The sequence below is a fragment of the Hemitrygon akajei genome, chromosome 4, assembly GCF_048418815.1.
Source record: "Hemitrygon akajei chromosome 4, sHemAka1.3, whole genome shotgun sequence".
Taxonomy (NCBI): Eukaryota; Metazoa; Chordata; class Chondrichthyes; order Myliobatiformes; family Dasyatidae; genus Hemitrygon; species Hemitrygon akajei.
Genome location: NC_133127.1, coordinates 196,070,424 through 196,093,202, shown reverse-complemented (window position 1 = coordinate 196,093,202; position 22,779 = coordinate 196,070,424). Strand labels below are relative to the sequence as shown.

Here is a 22,779-nt window from a genome sequence, read left to right as displayed (position 1 = left end):
TTTTATGCCATGGACCAATACCATTGACCGAGGGGTCAGTGGACCCCAGGCTGGGAACTCCTGGTCGGGGGGGGGGGGGGGGGGGATTTGGGCCAAGTTTAGTGAAACGGAGGTAGGTTAGCTGGGAAACTTGTTCAGTATTGACCCGCTGGGCCGAATGACCATTCCTCATGTCAGCAGCACAGTGTTCATTGTTTGAGCTCCCCAGTCCCACTGCCTGTTCCCGCATCCTGTTCAGACCCGCTCGCGGGGAGGGGCTGGTGATTCTCGCGGGGAGGAGCTGGTGATTCTCGCGGGGAGGGGCTGGTGATTCTCGCGGGGAGGAGCTGGTGATTCTCATGGGGAGGGGCTGGTGATTCTCGTGGGGAGGGGCTGGTGATTCTCGCGGGGAGGAGCTGGTGATTCTTTTGTTGTGTTTCGGTCACCAGGGAGGTGCCCAAAACCCTTGAAAAACCGTGACGTGGTCACCCTGAGGTCATGGATACCCATAGGCACGGATTACATCATCATGAACTACTCAGTCAAACACCCGGTGAGTGCGGGGGGGGGGGAAGGGGGCAGGGAGGGGGGAGAACATGACAAACACCGGGTGAGTGTGGGGGGGGGGGAAGGGGGCAGGGAGGGGGAGAACATGACAAACACCCGGCGAGTGTGGGGGGTGGGGAAGGGGGCAGGGAGGGGGGAGAACATGACAAACACCGGGTGAGTGTGGGGGGGGGGGGAAGGGGGCAGGGAGGGGGAGAACATGACAAACACCTGGTGAGTGTGGGGGGGGGGTGGGGAAAGGGGGCAGGGAGGGGGGGAGAACATGACAAACACCCGGCGAGTGTGGGGGGGGTGGGGAAGGGGGCAGGGAGGGGGGAGAACATGACAAACACCCGGCGAGTGTGGGGGGGATGGGGGAAGGGGGCAGGGAGGGGGAGAACATGACAAACACCCGGCGAGTGTGGGGGGGGTGGGGAAGGGGGCAGGGAGGGGGGAGAACATGACAAACACCCGGCGAGTGTGGGGGGGATGGGGGAAGGGGGCAGGGAGGGGGAGAACATGACAAACACCCGGTGAGTGTGGGGGGGGTGGGGAAGGGGGCAGGGAGGGGGGAGAACATGACAAACACCCGGCGAGTGTGGGGGGGATGGGGGAAGGGGGCAGGGAGGGGGAGAACATGACAAACACCCGGCGAGTGTGGGGGGGATGGGGGAAGGGGGCAGGGAGGGGGAGAACATGACAAACACCCGGCGAGTGTGGGGGGGATGGGGGAAGGGGGCAGGGAGGGGGAGAACATGACAAACACCCGGCGAGTGTGGGGGGGGGGAAGGGGGCAGGGAGGGGGGAGAACATGACAAACACCCGGTGAGTGTGGGGGGGTGGGGAAGGGGGCAGGGAGGGGGAGAACATGACAAACACCCGGCGAGTGTGGGGGGGGATGGGGGAAGGGGGCAGGGAGGGGGAGAACATGACAAACACCCGGCGAGTGTGGGGGGGGGGAAGGGGGCAGGGAGGGGGGAGAACATGACAAACACCCGGTGAGTGTGGGGGGGTGGGGAAGGGGGCAGGGAAGGGGGGAGAACATGACAAACACCCGGTGAGTGTGGGGGGGGTGGGGAAGGGGGCAGGGAGGGGGGAGAACATGACAAACACCCGGCTAGTGTGGGGGGGTGGGGAAAGGGGGCAAGGAGGGGGGAGAATGCAACTAGCTGGGGGGAAGCGGTAGGGGTTCAGTGGGTGGGAAGGAGGAGGGGTCACAAAAGTAGTGGTGAAGGGGAGGGATTGAGGGGGGAGTTGCCAGCTTTGGAATCGAGGGGTCTTTAACTGTTCTGTATCTCTGAATGAACATCTAAGAAAAGAGAGCACAGCTTTACGGTGAGGAATGAGCAAGGTACGCACTCGGAGAGTGATGGGTGCCTGGGTGGTGGTAGAGGCTGATACGATCGAGGCATTTAAGGAGATTGTGGATGGACACGTGAACGTGGGTGTCCTCTGGGTGCTCCGGTTTCCTCTCTCAGTCCAAACAAGGCCGGGTTAGCTGGTGGTTGTGAATTGTCGTGTGATTAGGCTGGGGATGATTACTGCAGGTGGGTTGCCGAGGGTGACGCGTCTCGGTGGGCCAGAGGGGCGTGTTCTGCACCATATCACTAAGTAAGCAAACTCGGTCTGCTCCTGGGCCATGTGGAGGCGGGCATGGAGAGGCCGGTACCTTGGTTTGCTCCGTGTCCGTGACTCTCCCGCCTGGCAGGGCCTCTCTGTGGAGATTTGCTCTGTGACTGCTTGGTCACTTTCATAAAAGATAGAACATTCCAGGCCCTTCGGCCCATCATGTGTGCCAGCCCTTTTAACTCTCTGACATCTGATTCTTCCCTCCCACATAACCCTCCATTTTTCTGTCATCCACGTGCCTGTCTAAGAGTCTCTTAAACATCCCTAATGTCTCTGCCTCTTCCACCATTGCTGATGGTGTGTTCCACTAACCTCTATGTTAAAAAACAACCATCTTTATGTTTCAAGCATCTTAAAGTTATGTCCTCTCACTTCTGGCTTGGGGAAAAAGTCCCTGACTGACCACTCTTATCTTGTACACCCCTGTCAAATCACCTCTCATCCTCCTTCTCCCCAAAGAGAAAAGCCCTACCTCTCTCAGCCTTCCATTAGGATATTTCCTCTCATCCATTTCTTTCAGAACTACCCTCCAAAGAAGGAACGGGTCCGAGCCGTCTCAATCCAGACCGGGTACTTAGTGGAAACGAACGGTGCCAACAGCTGTACTCTCACCTACCTGGCTGAGGTGGACCCCAAAGGTAAGACTCGTGCCCGCGAAGTCGTGAGATCCAGGCCGCCGTTTCCCTGGATGCCGTGATGAGGCTGATCCAGGCCGCCGTTTCCCTGGATGCCGTGATGAGGCTGAGCTCAGACTCCGAATCAGGCCGTCAAGTTTGTCCTCCTGCGGCAGCAGTACTGTGCGACGCGTTAAAAAAGATGGTGCATATTACAATAAGAAAACACTTAAAAAGTGCAAAAAGTGAGCAAAGTAGTGAAGCAGTTTTCAACATTTCATGGACCATTCCGAAATCAGATGGGGGAGGGGAAGAAGCTGTTTCTAAAACATTGCGTGTCTGTCTTCGGGCTCCTGTACATCCTCCCTGACGGTAGCAATGAGAAGCGGGCATGTCCTGGGTGGTGAGGGTCCTTAATGATGGATGCCCCTTTTTGAGGCATCACCTTTTGAGGATGCCCTTGATGCTGGAGAGTCTGGTGCCCATGACGGAGCTGGCTGAGTTTACGACCCTCTGCAGCTTTTTCCGATCTTGTGCAGTGGCCCCTCCATACCAGACAGTGATGCTACCAGTTAGAATGCTCTCCGCAGTACATCTGTAGAAATTTGAAAGAGGCTTGATAACGTAGTGAACCTCCTCAAAGACTTGCAACAAAGTGAGCCACTGTCATATAATTGTACAGGTGTCAACACCCAGAAACTTGAAACTGCTCCCCCTTTCCACTGCCGATCCCTCGACTTCCCCTTCCCGAAGTCCACAATCAACTCCTTGGTCTCACTGACACTGAGTACAAAGTGGTTGTTGCAGCTCTATTCGATCAGCTGATCTATCTCGCTCCTGTCTGGCGTTTCTTCACCATATGAAATTCTGCAAACAACTGTGGTGTTATTGGTGAATTTATAGACGGTGCTTGAGCTGTGCAAAGCGACACAGTCCCGGGTGTAGAGACAGTAGAGCAGAGGGTTAAAGAAGCATCTTTGAGGTGTGCCTTTGTAAAATGATCCTGAGAATTAAAGGGTTAATATATGAGGAGCGTTTGATGACTCTGGGCTTGTACTCACTGGAGTTTAGAAGAATGAGGGGCCGATCGCATTGAAATGTATTGACTTGGAGTAGACGTGGAGAGAATGTTTCCTATAGTGGGAGAGTTAAGGACCAGAAGTCACAGCCTCAGAATAGATTTAAAACAGATTTGAGGAGGAATTTCTTGAGCCAGAGGTTGGTGAATCTGTGGAATTCATTGTCAGAGATGGCTGTGGTCGCCCAGTCATTGGGTAATTTTGAAGCAGAGGTTGATGGGTTCATGATTGAGGTTGATAGGTTCAGGGTGTCAGATTGCAGAGAGAAGACAGGAAATGGGGTTGAGAGGGATAATAAATCAGCCATGACGGAATGGTGGAATAGACTTGATGGACCGAATGGCCTAATTCTGCTCCTATTATGGAGTGCTGACCATAACTACACACAGCACGCCAGCTGTGACCAAAGCAGCATTTTACAGAGTTGTACAGTAACGTCACGTTCATGGTGAAACAAAGATGAGGATTTCAAAGTCAAAGTGAAGTCTATTGTCATGTCTACAGCTGTAACGAAAAACTTACTAGTAGCAGCATCGGATAAACAACAAAAATAAAATTAAACAATTTGTACAAAGAACACAATTTGAACGAGGTCCTTTCTAGTGCAAAGTGAACAGGTTCAGTTATTATCAGAGTATACAACTCTGAAATTCTTCCTCTCCTTTAGCCACGAAACCGAGAATGAGAAGAACAGCACCACGATCATCAACTCCCAAATCCCCCTCCCCAAATGGAACAGGCACATTGACTCCCAAATCCCTCCTCCCCAAATGGAACAGGCACATCAACTCCCAAATCCCCCTCCCCAAATGGAACAGGCACATCAACTCCCAAATCCCCCTCCCCAAATGGAACAGGCACATCAACTCCTAAATCCCCCTCCCCAAATGGAACAGGCACATCAACTCCCAAATCCCCCTCCCCAAATGGAACAGGCACATCAACTCCCAAATCCCCCTCCCCAAATGGAACAGGCACATTGACTTCCAAATCCCCCTCCCCAAATGGAACAGGCACATTGACTTCCAAATCCCCCTCCCCAAATGGAACAGGCACATTAACTCCCAAATCCCTCCTCCCCAAATGGAACAGGCACATTGACTTCCAAATCCCCCTCCCCAAATGGAACAGGCACATTGACTCCCAAATCCCTCCTCCCCAAATGGAACAGGCACATTAACTCCCAAATCCCTCCTCCCCAAATGGAACAGGCACATTGACTCCCAAATCCCTCCTCCCCAAATGGAACAGGCAGATCAACTCCCAAATTCCCCTCCCCACACACAAAAAAACAAGAAAGATTGGGTGATAAACACAGAATATAGAAAACTTTAAGACTGACAAAAGTCTATAGTCCATGTCCATACCCAAAACACAGAAAAGCTGGGTAACGTTCTCCGACAGCCCTTTCCCTCTTCAGCAGCACAGCGATCCCCTAGCTATCAGAAAGCAGGTAGCCAACACTCACCCTCTGCATTTGCCTCAATGTTTCAATCCCCCTCGTCACTTTAATCAGCGAAATGGAGTCAAACTGGCCCACAGCCTTCCCAACACGAGATCTGCGCTCGCTGCCTTTGCATCCCAGAATCCTCTCGGAGACTGCAGAGCGCTGGAACACCCAAACGATCTCCAAACTCCAAATCGCAGACTCCCAACAGTTCCGGCATCACATCCAAGACATAAATCAAAGATAAAAGTTGTAAAAGAAGCAAAATGTATAGCTTCATGATCTATCGAGGAGATGTCGACTGAAGGGGCATTGTACACAGGTGCCATCTTGACCGGAAGACCGGAAGTGGACCTTGCGGTCTTGCTGTACTGAAGCAGTGATTCGGGTTGTGCCGGTCGGTTCAAAAACAGAATGATTGAAGGGAAGTAGCTGTTCTTCAACCTGCCCAATGGGAGCAGTGAGAAGATGGCCTGGCCCAGATGGAGGGGATCTTTGATGGATGTTGCTTTCTTGACGTAGCCCCTCCTGCAGATACACCCATGGTGTAGATAGATGTGCCCATGGTGTATTGGTCAGAGTCCACACTTCCTGCAGCTACTGTCGATGGATCTTTGATGATGAATGTAGTCTTCTTGACGTAGCCCCTCCTGCAGATACAAAAGATGGTGGGGAGCGATGTGTCCGTGATGTTTTGAGTTGAGTCCACTACTCTCTGCAACCTCTTCTCTTCCTGTGCAATGTTCCCACAACCTATTCACTGACTTTCAAGGACTCGTCATCTCATGTTCTCGATATTTATTGCTTATTTATTATTAATTTTTTTCTGTTGTATTCACGTAGTTTGTTGCCTTTTGCACATTGGTTGCTTGCCTGTCCTGTTCGGTGCAATCTTTCACTGATTCTACTATGTTTCGTGGATTTATTGTGAATGCCCGCAAGAAAATGAACCTCAGGACTGCTTATGGTGATATATATGTACTTTGATAATAAATTTACTTTGAACTTTCAAATTGCCGTACCAAACTGTGAATTTCAAGAAAAGGTGCAGAATTGAGGGAAGGTGAGCCAGGGAAGAGGGTGATGGAGTCAGTCCTGCACTCAGAAATGCCTAGCAGATAGTGACTTTTCCCACCTCTGCACTGAAGTTGGAAAACTTTCCTTCCAACTGTGTCAGGTTTGGATGTCTGCAGTGGTCAGAGTCTGCCCCCTGCTGGTAGCACCGGGTATTACTGAAGGAACTCAGTCACTGGAGATACAGGGATTGAAGGATCAGAATCCGAATCAAGTGTATTATCATTGACTTTTACACAATAAAATTTGTTGTTTTGTGACAACAGTACCACTGCAAAAGCATAAAATTATTAAACTGTACTGTGCAGAAGTCCTAGGCACCGGAGATTTCTAATATGGTTTTAGATGGCATGGCCTCCTCACAGGCCTGATCTGAACATCATCGAGGCTGTCTGGGATTACCTGGAGACACAGAAGCAAGTGAGACAGACAAAGTGCAGGAGGACTCTGGAAAGCTCTCCAAGGTGCTTGGAACAACCTACCAGCCGATCTTCTCATAAAACTGAACGACAGTGTGCCCAAGAGAATTGATGCAGTTTTAAAGGCAAAGGGTGATCACACCAAATACTGATTTGATTACTTCCCCTGGGTCCCCTCCTCCTCCTTCCCTTTCTCCTGTTGTCTACTCTCCTCTCCTATCAGATTCCTTCTTCCCCATCCCTTGATCTTTTTCACCCAGCTGGCTTCACCTGTCACCTTCCAGCTAGTCTCCTTCTCTCTGCCCCACCTTTTCATTCTGGCATCTTCCCTCTTCCTTTCCAGTCCTTACGAAGGGCTTTGGCCGGAGACATTGACGTTTATTCCCCTCCGTAGAAGCTGCCTGACCTGCTGGGTTCCTCCAGTGAATGTTGCTTTGAATTTCCAGCGTCTGCAGACTTTCTCGTGTTACTGATTTAATTTCGTTTTTACTGTTTGCTGCTCTTTTATAGTAGATTTTTTGATATTTAGAAACTGTTCATTTCATTATTTTTCAAAGCATCTTGGCTTTGCAGAATTTTTTTTACATGTGCCTAAGGCACAATTCTGTAAATTCCAAAAAACAGCAGTGAAAAATAAAGGGGAAGACGAGGATAATACTGCCAAGATAGTGGAAACGAGGATCGAATTCCGCCGACAGCCTCCCCCACCCGACCCCCTGGAAATTAATGGTCAGGTAGTGTCTGCAGTTGAGTCATTCAAATTCCTGGGGATGACCATTACCAGGACACTGAAGTGGGACAAGCGCGTTGAACTCATCACGAGGAAAGCCCAGCAGAGAGAGATTATTCTTCCTCCAGCAGTTTAGAAAACGTAGCATCTCAGGGCTTATCCTGATGAATTGTTACTCAGCCATCATTGAGGGCGTTGTGACCACCTCTGTCACCGTTTGGTTTCCTGCCACCTCCTCCCTCTCCAAGTCCCGGTGGGAATGAGTGGCCACTCAGTGGAGAAGATCACTGGCTGTCAGCCACTGACATTAAACAACCTGTTCATCATCAGAGTGAAGAAAAGAGCTGGGAAAATTACTGCTGACTCCACCCAGCCTACTAGTCACCTATTAACCCAAATGGCCATCAGGGAGACGTTACAAATCCATCACCCCACAGGACTACACGTCATTTCTGAAGCTTCTGTAGCTGTCCAGCTTCTCAACAAATCTCCCCCATGTGTAATACCCTGACTGTGTCTGTATGACATCTGTGTAAAACGTCTTTCCTGCCCGCCTTCTTCCGTGGATCATTATTGTGTCTTTCATATGTCCTTATTTATTTACTGAAGTTGAAGTTTGCACATAGAAACATAGAAAACCTACAGCACAATACAGGCCCTTCGGCCCACAAAGTTGTACCGAACATGTCCCTACCTTAGAAATTACTAGGCTTACCTATAGCCCTCTATTTTACTAAGCTCCATGTACCTATCTCTTAAAAGACCCTATCGTATCCACCTCCACCACTGCATAAAATATTTACCCCCGACATCTCCTCTGTACCTATTCCCCAGCACCTTAAACCTGTGTCCTCTTGTGGCAACCACTTCAGCCCTGGGAAAAAGCCTCTGACTATCCACACAATCAATGCCTCTCATGTTACCGTTCTGCTAATTGTCGATTGCTCGTGGCTGTTTGCACTTGTCTTGTAAATTGTTGGTTGCTATTGTGTTGGTATTGTCCTGGTTTTATTTATCTTTTGTTGTAATACAGCGCTTCGAGCAAACCCCGAATTAGCCTAACTTTACAATGACCAATTAACCTGGCACCTGGTAGGTCTGTGGAGGGAAACTGGAGCGCCTGGGGGAAACCCCCATCAAACAGACAAACCCCTTACAGGCAGCTTGGGAACTGAACCCAGGTCGCTGGTGCTGTAAACCATTGTGCTAGCCACTATGCTATCGTGCCACCCCATATTGGTACTTGGCACTGAACCACAATCAATTCTGGTATGTTTCACACACTGGTAATAAAGAGATTCTGTTTCTGATCAGAAATATAACACTGAGAGAAAAGGATTTCTAAAGGAAAAGTATCTTAAAGATTGACTTCATTTGTCATATTTAAAAAAATAGAAACATAGAAAACCTACAGCACAATACAGGCCCTTCGGCCCACAAAGCTGTGCCAAACATGTACTTACTTTAGAAATTACCTAGGGTTACCCATAGCCCTCTGTTTTTCTAAGCACCAGGTACCTATCCAGGAGTCACTTTAAAGACCCTATTGTATCCGCCTCCACCACCATTACCGGCAGCCCATTCCACGCACTCACCACTCTCTGAGTAAAAAAAACTTACCCCTGACATCTCCTCTGTACTTACACCCCAGCACCTTAAACCTGTGTCCTCTTGTGGCATCCATTTCAGCCCTGGGAAAAAGCCTCTGACTATCCACATGATCAATGCCTCTCATCATCTTATACACCTCTATCAGGTCACCTCTCATCCTCTGTCGCTCCAAGGAGAAAAGGCCAAGTTCACTCAACCTATTCTCATAAGGCATGATCCCCAATCCAGGCAACATCCTTGTAAATCTCCTCTGCACCCTTTCTATGGCTTCCACATCCTTCCTGTAGTGAGGCAACCAGAACTGAGCACAGTACTCCAAGTGGGGTCTGACCAGGGTCCTATATAGCTGCAACATTACCTCTCGGCTCCTAAACTCAATCCCATGATTGATGCAGGCCAATGCACTGTATGCTTTCTTAACCACAGAGTCAACCTGTGCAGCTGCTTTGAGCATCCTGTGGACTTGGACCCCAAGATCCCTCTGATCCTCCATATTGCCAAGAGTCTTACCATTAATACTGTATTCTGCCATCATATTGGACCTACCAAAATGAACCACCTCACACTTATCTGGGTTGAACTCCATCTGCCACTTCTCAGCCCAGTTTTGCATCCTATCAATGTCCCGCTGTAGCCTCCAACAGTCCTCCACACTATCCACAAAATCTTTGTGTCGTCAGCAAAGTTACTAACCCATCCCTCCACTTCCTCATCCAAGTTATTTATAAAAATCATGAAGAGAAGAGGTCCCAGAACAGATCCCTGAGGCACACCACTGGTGACTGACCTCCATGCAGAATATGACCTGTCTACAACCACTTTTTGCCTTCTGTGGCAAGCCAGTTCTGGAGCCACAAAGCAGTGCCCCATTGGATCCCATGCCTCCTTACTTTCGCAATAAGCCTTGCATATTTATGTTGAAGCATACGGTGAAATATGTCATTCGTGTCAATGCCTAACTCAGTCCAAGGGTGAACTGGAGCAGCCCACAAGTGTCACAATGCTTGAGGTCCTGACATTGCATGCCCACAACTTACTAATCTGGAGTTTTGGACTGGGAGAGGAAACTCACGTGGTCTCTGGGAGAACGTACAAACTCTTTACAAACTGTGGCGTGAATTTAACCAGTCACTACGCTACTGTGATGCTGTTTCTGCAATGTCTTCTGATTCCTGTACCTCCTCCCTGATGGTAGGAATGAGAAGAGGACATAGAAACATAGAAAACCTACAGCACAATACAGGCCCTTTGGCCCACAATGCTGTGCCAAACATGTACTTACTGTAGAAATTACCTCGGGTTACCCGTAGCCCTCTATTTTTCTATTCACATGTCCCAAATGGCAAGCTTCATTAATGATGGATGCCACCTTTTTGAGGATCACCTTTTGAAGACGTTCTAATGATGGGGAGGCTGGTGCTCCCATGATGGGGCTGGCAGAGTTTACAACTCTCTGCAGCTTTTTCCAAACTTGTGCAGTGGCCCCTCCCCACCAGACAGTGATGTAATTAATCAGAATGCTTTCCATGGTAAATTGGTAGAAATTTGCTGGAGTCTTTGGTGACCAACCAAATCTCCTCCAACTTCAAATGCAGACCAGTGTATAGACATAAAATGATTATAAATTACAAAGGCAAATAGTGCAAAATAGAGGCACAATGAAGGAATGTTGATAGGCCATTCTGAAATCTGATGGCAGAGGGGAAGAATCATTGAGTGTGTGTCTTCAGGCTCCTATACTTCCTCCCTGATGGTACCAATGAGAAGAGGGCATGTCCTGGGTGGTGGGGGTCCTTAGTGATGGATGCCGCCTTCTTGAGGCATTGCCTTTTGAAGATGTCCTGGATGCTGGTGAGGCCAGTGGCCATGATGTTTACAACTGAGTTTACAACTTTCTGCAGCTTTTTCCGATTCTGTGCAGTGGCCCCTCCAGACCAGACAGTGATACAAACAGTTAGAATGTTTTCCACAGTACGATCTGTAGACAGTTGCTGAAGTTCAAAGCTTAAAGTAAATTTATGTCACTATATACAACCCTGACATTCATTGTCTTGTGGGCATACTCAATAAATCCATAGAATAATAACCACAACAGAATCAATGAAACACCATACCATCTTGGGGGTTCAACCAGGGTCAAAGATAGCAAACTCTGCAAATTCAAAAAGAAAGAAAGAATAATAATAAATAAAAAGCAATGAATATCGAGAAGATGAGATGAAGAGTCCTTGAAAGTGAGTCCATAGGTTGTGGGAACATTTCATTGATGGAGCGAGGGAAGTTGAACGACCTTATCTCCTTTGGTTCAAGAGCCTGATGGTTGAGGAGTAGTAACTGTTCCTGAACCTGCTGGTTTGTATCCTGAGGCTCCTGTACCTTCTTCATGATGACAACAGTGAGAAGAGAGCATGTCCTGGGTGCTGGGGGTCCCTGATGATGGATGCTACTTTCCTGCGACAGCGTTTCACGTAGATATGCTCAGTGGTGGGGCGGGATCTACCCGTGATGGACTGGATTGTATCCGCTACTTTTTGTAGGATATTCTGTTTGAGGAGATTTGGTGTTGAGGAAATTTGGTGACATTTTCAAATCTTCTCAAGTTCCTAATGAAGTAGAAAGGGGGTCTGCAGGCTAAAGACCAACATCAGAAATGTAAGCTGGGACCTAGGACCAGATGACACAAAAAGCGCTCTGGTTGTTTACTCTTCCTGTGCTTATCAGCTCCAGCATGGGCACTGAATCCCTCGCATCAAAATCACCTGTCACTTCCTTCACTCCATAGAGAAAGGCCCCTAGCTTGCTCAACCTTTCCATATAAGACATGCTCTCTAATCCAGGCAGCATCCTGGTGAATCTCCTCTGCACCCTCTCTAATCCAGGCAGCATCCTGGTGAATCTCCTCTGCACCCTCTCTAATCCAGACAGCATCCTGGTGAATCTCCTCTGCACCCTCTCTAATCCAGGCAGCATCCTGGTGAATCTCCTCTGCACCCTCTCTAATCCAGGCAGCATCCTGGTGAATCTCCTCTGCACCCTCTCGAAAGCTTCCTCATCCTTCCTATAATGTGGTGACTAGATCTGAACACAGTGTGGTCTAACCAGAGTTTTATAGAGATGCAATATTACCTCACGGCTCTTGAACTCAGTCCCCTGACTAATTAAGACCAATAGGTTCTTCTGTGGTCCAGTCAGACCACAGAAGATCTAATCTGGTTCTAAAGGGAGTAGAGATAACCCAGGAAATTGTAGACCAGTAAGTCTTACTTCAGTGGTGGGCAATTTGTTGGAGAAGACACTGAGAGGTAGGATTTATGAGCATTTGGAGAGACAAAATCTAATTAGTGATAGTCAGCATGACTTTGTCAAGGGCAGGTAATGCCTTACAAACCTGATTAAACTCTTTGAGGATGTAACAAAACACATTGATGAAGGTAGAGCAGTGGATGTAGTGTATATGGATTTCAGTAAGGCATTTGATAAGGTTCCCCTGTGAGGCTCCTTCAGAAAGTAAAGAGGCATGGGATCCAGGGAGACCTTGCTTTGTGGATCCAGAATTGGCTTGCCCACAGAAAGCAAAGGGTGGTTGTGGATGGTTCATACTCTGTATGGAGGACTGTGACCAGTGGTGTTCCTCAGGGATCTGTTCTGGGACCCCTCCTCTTTGCGATCTTTTATAAATGACCTGAATGAGAAAGTAGAAGGGTGGGTTAGTAAGTTTGCTGATGATACAAAATTTGGAGGTGTTGTGGATAGTCTAGAGTTATCAGAGGTTACAGTGGGACATCGACAGGATGCAGAACTGGGCTGTGAAGTGGCAGGTGGAGCTCAACCCAGATAAATGTGATGTTGTTCATTTTGGTTTTGAATACAGAATATAATATTAATGGTAAGACTTTTGGCAGTGTGGAGGATCTAAGAGATCTTGGGGTCTGAGTCCATAGGTTGACAGTGTTGTTAAGAAGGCTTATACTGTGTTGACCTTCATCAACCTTGGGATCATGTTCAAGACCCAGGAGGTAATGGTACTGCTATGTAAGACCTTAGTCAGACCCCACTTGGAGTACCGTGTTCAGTTCTGGTCACCTCACTACAGGAAGGATGTGGATACTACAGAGAGAGTGCAGAGGAGATTTACAAGGGTGTTGCCTGGACTGGAGAGCAAGCCTTATGAGAATAGGGCAAGTGAGCTTGGACTTCTCTCCTTGGAATGACGGAGGATGAGAGGTGACCGGATAGATAAGATGTTGAGAGACATTGACCGTGTGGATGCCAGAGGCTTTTTCCCAGGGCTGAAATGACTAACATGGAGGGGGGCATAGTTTTAAGGTGCTTGGAGGAAGTTACAAGGGGGATGTCAGAGGTAAGCTTTTCCACACAGAGAGTAGTGGGTGCATGGGATGCACTGCCAGTGACTGTGGTAGAGGTGGATACAATTGGTTCTTTTAAGAGACTCTTAGATAAGTACGTGGAGCTTAGAAATATAGAGGACTAGGTGGGAGGGAAATTCTAGGCAGTTTCTAGAGTAGTTTACATGGTCAGCACAACATTGTGGGCCAAAGGCATGTGATGTGCTGTAGATTTTAAGAAGAAAAAAACGACACAGATGGAGTTAGTGTGAACAATTCGGAGAGGAGAAGGAGAAGTTGAGTCAGAGGAGTTTTGCTGCCTGTCCAACTACCAGAGTGCTTTAAATGCCAAGCCGATTTGGAGAGGTCAAGAACCGCTTCTTTGGCAGCAAAATCTAGTCCCAAAGTGAGTCATGAGGTAGCATGTTCTATGCGCAGAATGATTTGCCAGTGAGAGCCCCAGTCTTAATGTCAGGTAAGACTGGATCTTTGGACAATTTAAATGTCAGCCCAGATAGACTGGAAAGGCAGGGTGTCAAGGGTCAGGCCAATTTCATTTGCTCTCCTGTGATGGTCACTCCTCTCTTCATGACACGGAGGCTTTGAGACTGCCCCTGGCTGCTGTGCTTCGTGTCTGTGAACTTTACAACGATTTGCCCTGCTAATATGATGAACTAATACCAAGGGTTTGGGCCTATTCCGGACAGCTCCAGCGATTTAGATCCGATTATTCAGTTTGGTTTGGAATGCTGTTATTGTTACTCACTTCTATTGTTGGCATGATTTGTGCTTTTTTTCTTTCTCTGAGCATTGGGGGTTGGTTTCTAATCGTTTTTAATTAGATTCTTTCGGGCTTCTTGCTTTGCGGCTGCCTGAAAGCAGACAAATCTCAACGTTGTATAATTTATAAAGTCCTTGATAATAAATGTACTTTGAAATTTTGAACAGGCAAGGGATTGGGAATGAGAGGGAAATGTATTGGCCACGGTGAACTGGCAGAGCGAATGTGACGGGCTAGGTGACCTGGTTCTGCTCCTAAATCTAATGGTCTAATAGTCTAAAAGAAGCGGTCCCAACATTAACCCCTGCGCCACACCACTAGCCACCAGCAGCCAACCGAAAAGGTCCCCTTTATTCCAACTCTTTGCCTCCTGCCAGTCAGGAAATCTTCTGTTCATATTAGTACCTGTTCTGTAATACCGTAGGCCCTCATCTTGTTTAGCAGCCTCACGTGCGGCATCTTGTCAAAGGTCTTCTGAAAATCCAATTAAACACCATCCACTTACAGAAGCAAGGAAATTGTAGGAAATCTAAGGGACTGAATATATAAGTATTCGAATAGACATGGATTGGTTAAGGATAGTCAGCATGATAGCTCATGTCTGACCAATCTTATAGAGTTTTTTGAGGAAGTTACCAGGAAAGTGGTTGAAAGCAAGGCAGTACATGTTGTCTACATTGACTTTAGTAAAGCATTTGACAATTATGGATTATTTTCCAAGATGGCAGCGCGACGCAGCTTGCAGCGGCCACTCCAGAGCTGATTATCTGTTATTTGTGAAGCGGGGGTGCCGTGCGCAATCATAATCGATTGAAAACGGACGTGGGAGCACAGAGAAACATCGGTAAATCTCCAGGAAGGCCTTCTTCTTTGCTGCTGCTGCTGTGAGGTCCGGGACTCTGCTGGGAAGAACAGGCCCCCAGTCCTCGGGGTCGCATTGCTGATGGCCGTTGGCGGGGGTGTCTTAATACGCTCGGCAGAGGATGGTGCTCGGAGAAGCTGTGCCGGAGGGGATGGTCGTTGGCTCGGAGGTTCGACGGATGCGGAGTCCGCTGCGGTCAGGTCACTTTCGGTGTGTGCTGCGTCTGCGAGGCTGGTTTCGACGGAGCTTTCATTGTGGGCTGCGTCTGCGAGGCTGAGTCAGGCGGCGCCGTGAAAGTCCTTAGCGGGGGTATTCCCTTCTGCCGCCGGCGTGGGATGGCGAGTCTGTCGGGACCCTGGGGACTTGTGGAAACTGTGGTGATTTCTTTTGAACTTATAGTCCTTTAACATCTTGGACTATTTTTACTGTGCCCATAGTCTGTTTTTTTTATCAATTATGCTATTGTTTGCACTGTTGTAACTATATGTTGTAACTATGTGGTTTTGTGCAGGTCTTGTAGCTTTAGTTTTTGGTCTTGTTTTGTCTGGTGGATTTGGAGCTCCTTTCCGGGGAACGCGCTAAGACAGTAGAGCGATATTAATACGCAGCAACCTCTCCGGACTCTGGATTGGGGATTGCCAAACGTTACATGGATTTTCTGGTGTAGTCTGTTTTGTCATGTGTTTTTGTGATATCATTCTGGAGGAACGTTGTCTCATTTTTTAACTGCATTGCATTTGTGGTTTCTAAATGACAATAAACTGAATCTGAATCTGACAAGGTCCCGCATGGGAAGCTGGTCAAGAAGGTACAGTCACTCGGCTTACAGGATGAGGTAATAAACTGGCCTTGTGGAAGAAGACAAAGGCTGGTAGTACAGGGTTCTGACTGAAGGCCTATGACAAGTAGCATCCTGCAGGGATCGGTGTTGGGTCCTTTGTTGTTTGTCATCTATATCAATGATCTGGATCATAATGTGGTTAACCGGATCAGCAAATTTGCAGATGACACCAAAGACTGAGGGTGTATTAGGTCTTTATTCTTTGGAGTGTAGAAGGTTGAGGGGGGACTTGATAGAGGTATTTAAAATTATGAGGGAGATAGATAGAGTTGACGTGGATAGGCTTTTTCCATTGAGAGTAGGGGAGATTCAAACAAGAGGACATGAGTTGAGAGTTAGGGGGCAAAAGTTTAAGGGTAACACGAGGGGGAACCTCTTTACTCAGAGGGTGGTAGCTGTGTGGAACGAGCTTCCAGTAGAAGTGGTAGAGGCAGGTTTGATTTTGTCATTTAAAGTAAAATTGGATAGGTATATGGACAGGAAAGGAATAGAGGGTTACGGGCTGTGTGCAGGTAGGTGGGACTAGGTGAGAGTAAGCGTTCGGCACGGACTAGAAGGGCTGAGATGGCCTGTTTCCATGCTGTAATTGTTATGTGGTTAACACTCCATAAGCCTTCTTAACCACCCCATGAAATTATGTGTTAACTCTGAGGGATCTATGGTTGTTGACCCCAAGGTTCTTCTGTTCCTCCACTCTGATAAGAATCCTGCCAGTAAAACTGTTCTCACCTTCAGGTTTGACCTTCCAAAGTGAATCACTTCACTCTTTTCCAGGTTGAACTCCATCTGCCACTTCTCAGCCCAGCTCTGCATCCCGTCAATGTCCTGCAGTAATCTACGACAGCCATCTACATTATTCACAATACCACCACCTGCCTGCTATCCATATAGAACTTTCCAAAGTACAAGTTCAGCGAGGTATTGTGTAGTTGAGCAAAGGGCCTGACTCAAATCTTCAAAAGGTGACGTCTCATGAAGGCAGTATCCATCTGCTAGGACATTCCTTCTTCTCATTGCTACCATCAATGAGGAGGTACAGAAGCCTGAAACCACACACTCAACACATTAGGAACAGCTTTCTCCCCTCCACCATCAGGCCAATTTCATTCGCTCTCCTTTGTAACTCTCTCTATAGTATCCACATCCTTCCTGTAGTGAGGTGACCAGAACTGAACACGGTACTCCAAATGGTCCATGAACACTACCTCACTGTTTCAAAAACGAAAGGTTGTGCAGGTGCTGGAAATCTAGAGCAACACACTCAAAATGCTGGAGGAACTCAACAGGTTTGGCATCATCTATGGGAATGAATGAACAGTCAATGTTTGGACCAAGACCCTTCATCAGGACCTCTCTGTTTTGCTTTTTCTTCGAACTATCTATTTTCCATCCTTATTGTAATTTATAGTAATGTTCATATATTGCAATGTACTGCTGCCACAAAACAACACATTCCATGACGTACGTCAGTGATATTAACCCTGATTCTGGTCCTGAACTGTGTCACTCTAACACTAGGGGAAACCCATGACAGAATGCAGAATGAACTGTTATGGTTACAGAGAACATGCAATGCAGGGAGATTTTAAGGTGCAAATTCATAACGAGGTTGATTGTGAGGTCAAGAGTCCATCTTATTGGTGGAACCATTCGGAAGTCTGATAATAGTGGGGTACAAACTGTCCTGAGCCTGGTGAGACGTGCTTTCGGGCTTTTGTATCTTCTGTCCAATGGGAGAGGGGAGAATGTCCGGGGTGGGAGGGGTCTTGTTTAAGGGAGTGAGCAGTGTGGACAGAGTCCTTGGAGGGGAGGGCAGAATGGAGTGATTCAGGGTACCTAGTGCACCCCGACTCATTCCTCCCCAATTCCATATACCGGCCATCTCATACCTGATATATGGTCTCCACCCAAAGACATCGTCAGTTCCTTTGATCTTCAACCCTCTTGAGTTCCGCCAGCTGTTTGTATCTTCCATTATCTCCAGCTGTGTCTTGTGCTGACATGTTTTTAACCCTTTCCTCTCTCTCGCACTCTGCCCCCCCCCTTCCATCTCCCCCCTCCTCCTCGTGTTTCCAGCACTTTGTTTTAATTTCGGGTAACTCGTCCAGTGTGTTACTGAGGGAAATCGTCCGTTTAGATAACCGCCGGGAACTCTCCTGTGTCCACCCCGGGAACCGAAAATCCCTTCCTTGTCCATGGCCTCCATAGGGAGTTCTACACTGAGAGGGGAGGGTCAGCCACTGAGAGTCTGGTACTGGGAGGGCTGAGGTGAGACCCAGAGCAGGGAGAAACACCAAGACACGTCACTGGTGCAGGTCTTGTTGGTGTTTGAGTTGTTCATTTGTAATTTCTTTTCTTTGAAGGATCGTTGCCAAAATGGGTGATCAACAACTCCTGGCATCTTCTTGCCCCCAAGGTGAGTACCACACTTATGTAACATTGGGTAACCAACTCGAAAGTTACCAGAATGGTGCCGGGACTGGAGTTCAACAAGGGAGTCGTTTCTGAGGCTTTATAAGGCATTGATCAGACCGCACTGAGTATTGAGAGCACTATTGGGCCCTTAATCTAAGAAAAGATATGCTAGCATTGGAGAGGGTCCAGAAGATGTTCATGAGAATGATCCCAGGAATGAAAGGGTTAATGTGTCAGGAGTGTTTGATGGCTCTGGACCAGTAAGAATGAGCGGGGGGATCACATTGAAAGCTATCCAATATTGAAAGGCCTGGATAAAGTGGATGTGGAAAAGATGTTTCCTTTAGTGGAGGAGTCTCGGACCAGAGGGCACAGCCTTAGAACTGAAAATGAGGAGGAATTTCTTTATCCAGAGGGTAGTGAATCTGTGGAATTCATTGCCACAGATGGCTGTGGAAACCTAAGTCATTGGGTTTACAGTATTTACGGTGGAGATTGATCAGTTCTTGATTAGCGAGGGCATTAAAGGTTACGGGAAGAAGGCAGGAGAGCAGGGTTGAGAGGGATAATAAATCAGCCATGATGGAATGGTGGAGCAGACTCGATGGGCCGAACGGCCTAACTCTGCTCCTTGTTTTATGGTCCAAGTTCAACTCTGATCTGTTTCAACCTACAGGCTCACTTTTGAGCAACCCAGAACCTCAATATTTTTATTGGTATCTGTGCAGTTTAGTTTCTTTTGTCCATCAGTTGTTTGTCCGTCTCTGTTTGGGCTCAGCTGGGTCCACAGCTCTCTGCAGTTTCTTGTGATCACGGGCAGAGCAGTTGCCGTACCAGGCGGTGACGCATTTGGATAGATGCTTTCTATGGTGCATCGAATATAATCTCGTCATCGTCCAACTAGGAGCATTCAGTGCACAAATTGTCCACTGAGTTCCCTACATTTCAGCATTAACTGGGTTTCAGGAACTACAACATCAGCTGTAGCTGTGAGACAATAGACAATAGGTGCAGGAATAGGCCATTTGGCCCTTCGAGCCAGCACCGCCATTCAATGTGATCATGGCTGATCATACACAATCAGTACCCCGTTCCTGCCCTCTCCCCATATTCCTTGACTCCACTATCTTTAAGAGCTCTATCTAACTCTTTCTTGAAAGCATCCAGAAAATTGGCCTCCACTGCCTTCTGAGGCAGAGCATTCCACAGATCCACAACTATCCGGGTGAAAAAGTTTTTCCTCAACTCTGTTCTAAATAGCCTACCCCTTATTCTTAAACTGTGGCCTCTGGTTCTGGACTCCCCCAACATCGGGAACATGTTTCCTGCCTCTAGCGTGTCCAATCCTTTAATAATCTTACGTGTTTCAATCAGATCCGCTCTCATCCTTCTAAATTCCAGTGTATACAAGCCCAGTCGCTCCAATCTTTCAACATATGACAGTCCCACCATCCTGGGAATTAACCTCATGATCCTACGCTGCACTCCCTCAATAGCAAAAATGTCCTTCCTCAAATTTGGAGACCAAAACTGCACACAGTACTCCAGGTGTGGTCTCACCAGGGACCTGTACAACTGCAGAAGGACCTCTTTGCTCCTTTGCTCCCCTTGTTATGAAGGCCAACGTGCCATTAGCTTTCTTCACTGCCTGCTGTATCTGCATGCTTACTTTCAGTGACTGATGAACAAGGACACCTAGATCTCGTTGTACTTCCCCTTTTCCTAACTTGACACCATTCAGATAGTAATCTGCCTTCCTGTTCTTGCCACCAAAGTGGATAACCTCACATTTATCCACATTAAACTGCATCTGCCCACTCACCCAACCTGTCCATGTCACCCTGCATTCTCCTAACATCCTCCTCATATTTCACACTACTACCCAACTTTGTGTCATCTGCAAATTTGCTAATGTTACTTTTAATCCCTTCATCTAAATCATTAATTTATATTGTAAATAGCTGCAGTCCCAGCACCGAGCCTTGCGGTACCCCACTAGTCACTGCCTGCCATTCTGAAAAGGACCCGTTAATCCCTACTCTTCATTTCCTGTCTGCCAACCAATTTTCTATCCATGTCAGTACCCTACCCCCAATACCATGTGCTCTAATTTTGCCTAATGATCTCCTATGTGGGACCTTATCAAAGGATTTCTGAAAGTCCGGGTACACTACATCCACTGGCTCTCCCTTGTCCGTTTTCATAGTTACATCCTCAAAAAATTCCAGAAGATTAGTCAAGCATGATCTCCCTTTCGTAAATCCATGCTGACTCGGTTTGTGAAAGACTTTACGGAAACAAGAGATTTCCTTCCCTCTTCATCAGTATTAGTTATTATAAGTATTTATTATTACTATTTGTTTCTTTTTTGTGTTTGGACTGTTTGTTTGTCAGTCTTTCACTGATTCTGTTGTGTTTCTTTGTTCTACTGTGAATGCCCGCAAGAACATGAATTTCAGGATGACATAACTTCGATAATAATTTTGAGCGAGTTGGTGGTTTTCTCTTGGGAGCGAAGGAGGATAAGAGGCATAGATTGAGTGGACAGCCAGTGACCTTTTCCCAGGATAGACATGGCTAATACGAGGGGGCATCATTCTGTAGTGATTGGGGGTATCTGAATCAGAGAAAGGTTTAATATCATCGGCATATGTCGTGAAATTTGTTAACTTAGCAGCAGCAGTACATTGCAATACAAGATTAAAAGTATAGGTGGGATAGCAGAGTAAGGTTCTTTACACAGAGTGGTGAGTGCATGGAATGCACACCCAAGGGTGCCAGGGTAGGCAGATACATTAGGGCAGGGGTTCCCAACCTTCTTTATGCCACAGACCAATATCATTGAGCAAGGAGTCTGTGGACCCCAGGTTGGGAACCCCTGCTTTTGAGGCATTTAAGAGACTCGAGATAGGCACATGGATGATAGGAAAATGGGAGGGAAGGGTTAGATTGATCTTGGGGTAGGTTAAAAGGTCAGCTTATGATCGTCAGGGCGAAGGGCCTGTATTGTACGGTACTGTTCTGTGTTCTGTGTTCAACCCATCACAACCTGGGATTTGACTCCCGAAACCTGCAGGAGCCATGCCTGCAAGATGATCAATAATTCACTGATGTGGGGTTTCTAGAACACTATTTCTTATGAAAGTAGGGTGGTGGCTCCTTGACGGAGAGCAAAGGCAGTGGGGGGGGGGGGCTCGTAGAAGTTTACACAAGGGGTGTCTCAGACTAGAGGGCGTAGGTTTAAGGTCAGAGGAGAAAGACTTGGAGGACCTGAAGGACAAACTCCTCACAAAGGAGGTGGTGCGCAAACTGGAAAATTGGTTTATTATTGTCAAACTTACGGAGTTCCAATGAAAAATAGTGTTTAGTGTGCAGATCATCCCGTCACATCAGTACAAGGGAAAATAATACCAGAATTGAAAGAATGCAGAAACATTTATTGTACAAGGATGTTGCCAGGACTTGAGGAGCTGAGTTACAGGGAACAGTTGAATAAGTCAGGACTTTATTCTCTGGAACATAGAAGACTGGGGAGAGATTGGATAGAGGTAATCAAAATCATGAGGGGTATAGAAAGGGTAAATACAAGCAGGCTTTTCCCACTGAGGTTGGGTGAGACTACAACTGGAGGTCATGGGTTAGGGGTGAAAGGTGAGAAGTTTAAAGTGAACATGAAGGGCAAGTTCTTCACTTGGAAGGTGGTGAGAGTGTGGAACGAGCTGCCAGTGCAAGCGGTGGATGTCAACATTTAGGAGAAGTTCAGGACGTGGATGGGAGGGGAATGAAGGGCTGTGGTCCCTGTGGGAGGGGTGGGGAGGGCCATTGTCGCAGTGCAGGTTGATGGGAGTAGGGAGAACAACAATCCAGCACAGACTCGATGGGCCAAATGGCCTGTTTCTGTGCTGGAGTGTTCTATGAGTGATGGAGAACGGACTGTCACAGTGATGGAGAAAGTGCAGAGCTGCAGACAATAAGGTGCAAAGTGATGAGTGCTGTTCCCATGTGAGGACGGTGGGCCGGGGTGGCAGGGGAGAGAGGGAGGTGATAGGAAGCTGAGAAGGTGTGCTAGCAAAACCGGAATGGGCCATGGAAAAAGAAACACCGGATGTTAATCAAAGTTAATGCCATCAGGTAGGAGACTACTGCTGGAGGTGATTAGGTAATTGACCTGTCAGTCACATTTGTAGCCTATGCTATGGCTTGTGATTGGGCAATACTCCTGTAAATCTGAATTGCTGTCTGGGCTGTTGAAGGTGATTGGGAATTTAATTTGTCAATCACACCTGGAATGTTTATTGTTGGAGGTGATTTAATACAGAGTTACAATGTACAGCAGTCAACAACATCAAAAAATTGCATTTATTTAGCAACTGAAATGCATAAAAGAACCTAAGGAAGCTGAAAGG

The 22,779-nt window shown here is 47.5% G+C and overlaps 1 protein-coding gene across 1 annotated transcript in view; it reads left to right on the top strand.

The window, feature by feature from the left end:
- The window catches only part of stard10 (StAR related lipid transfer domain containing 10), a 72,686-nt gene that overhangs the window by 37,887 nt on the left and 12,020 nt on the right, over positions 1 to 22,779 (top strand). Inside the window, exons 3-5 of the mRNA XM_073044341.1 lie at positions 429 to 532; positions 2,675 to 2,792; positions 18,322 to 18,374. Coding sequence (XP_072900442.1) covers positions 429 to 532; positions 2,675 to 2,792; positions 18,322 to 18,374 — 275 coding nt within the window. The remainder of the gene's footprint in view (positions 1 to 428; positions 533 to 2,674; positions 2,793 to 18,321; positions 18,375 to 22,779) is intronic.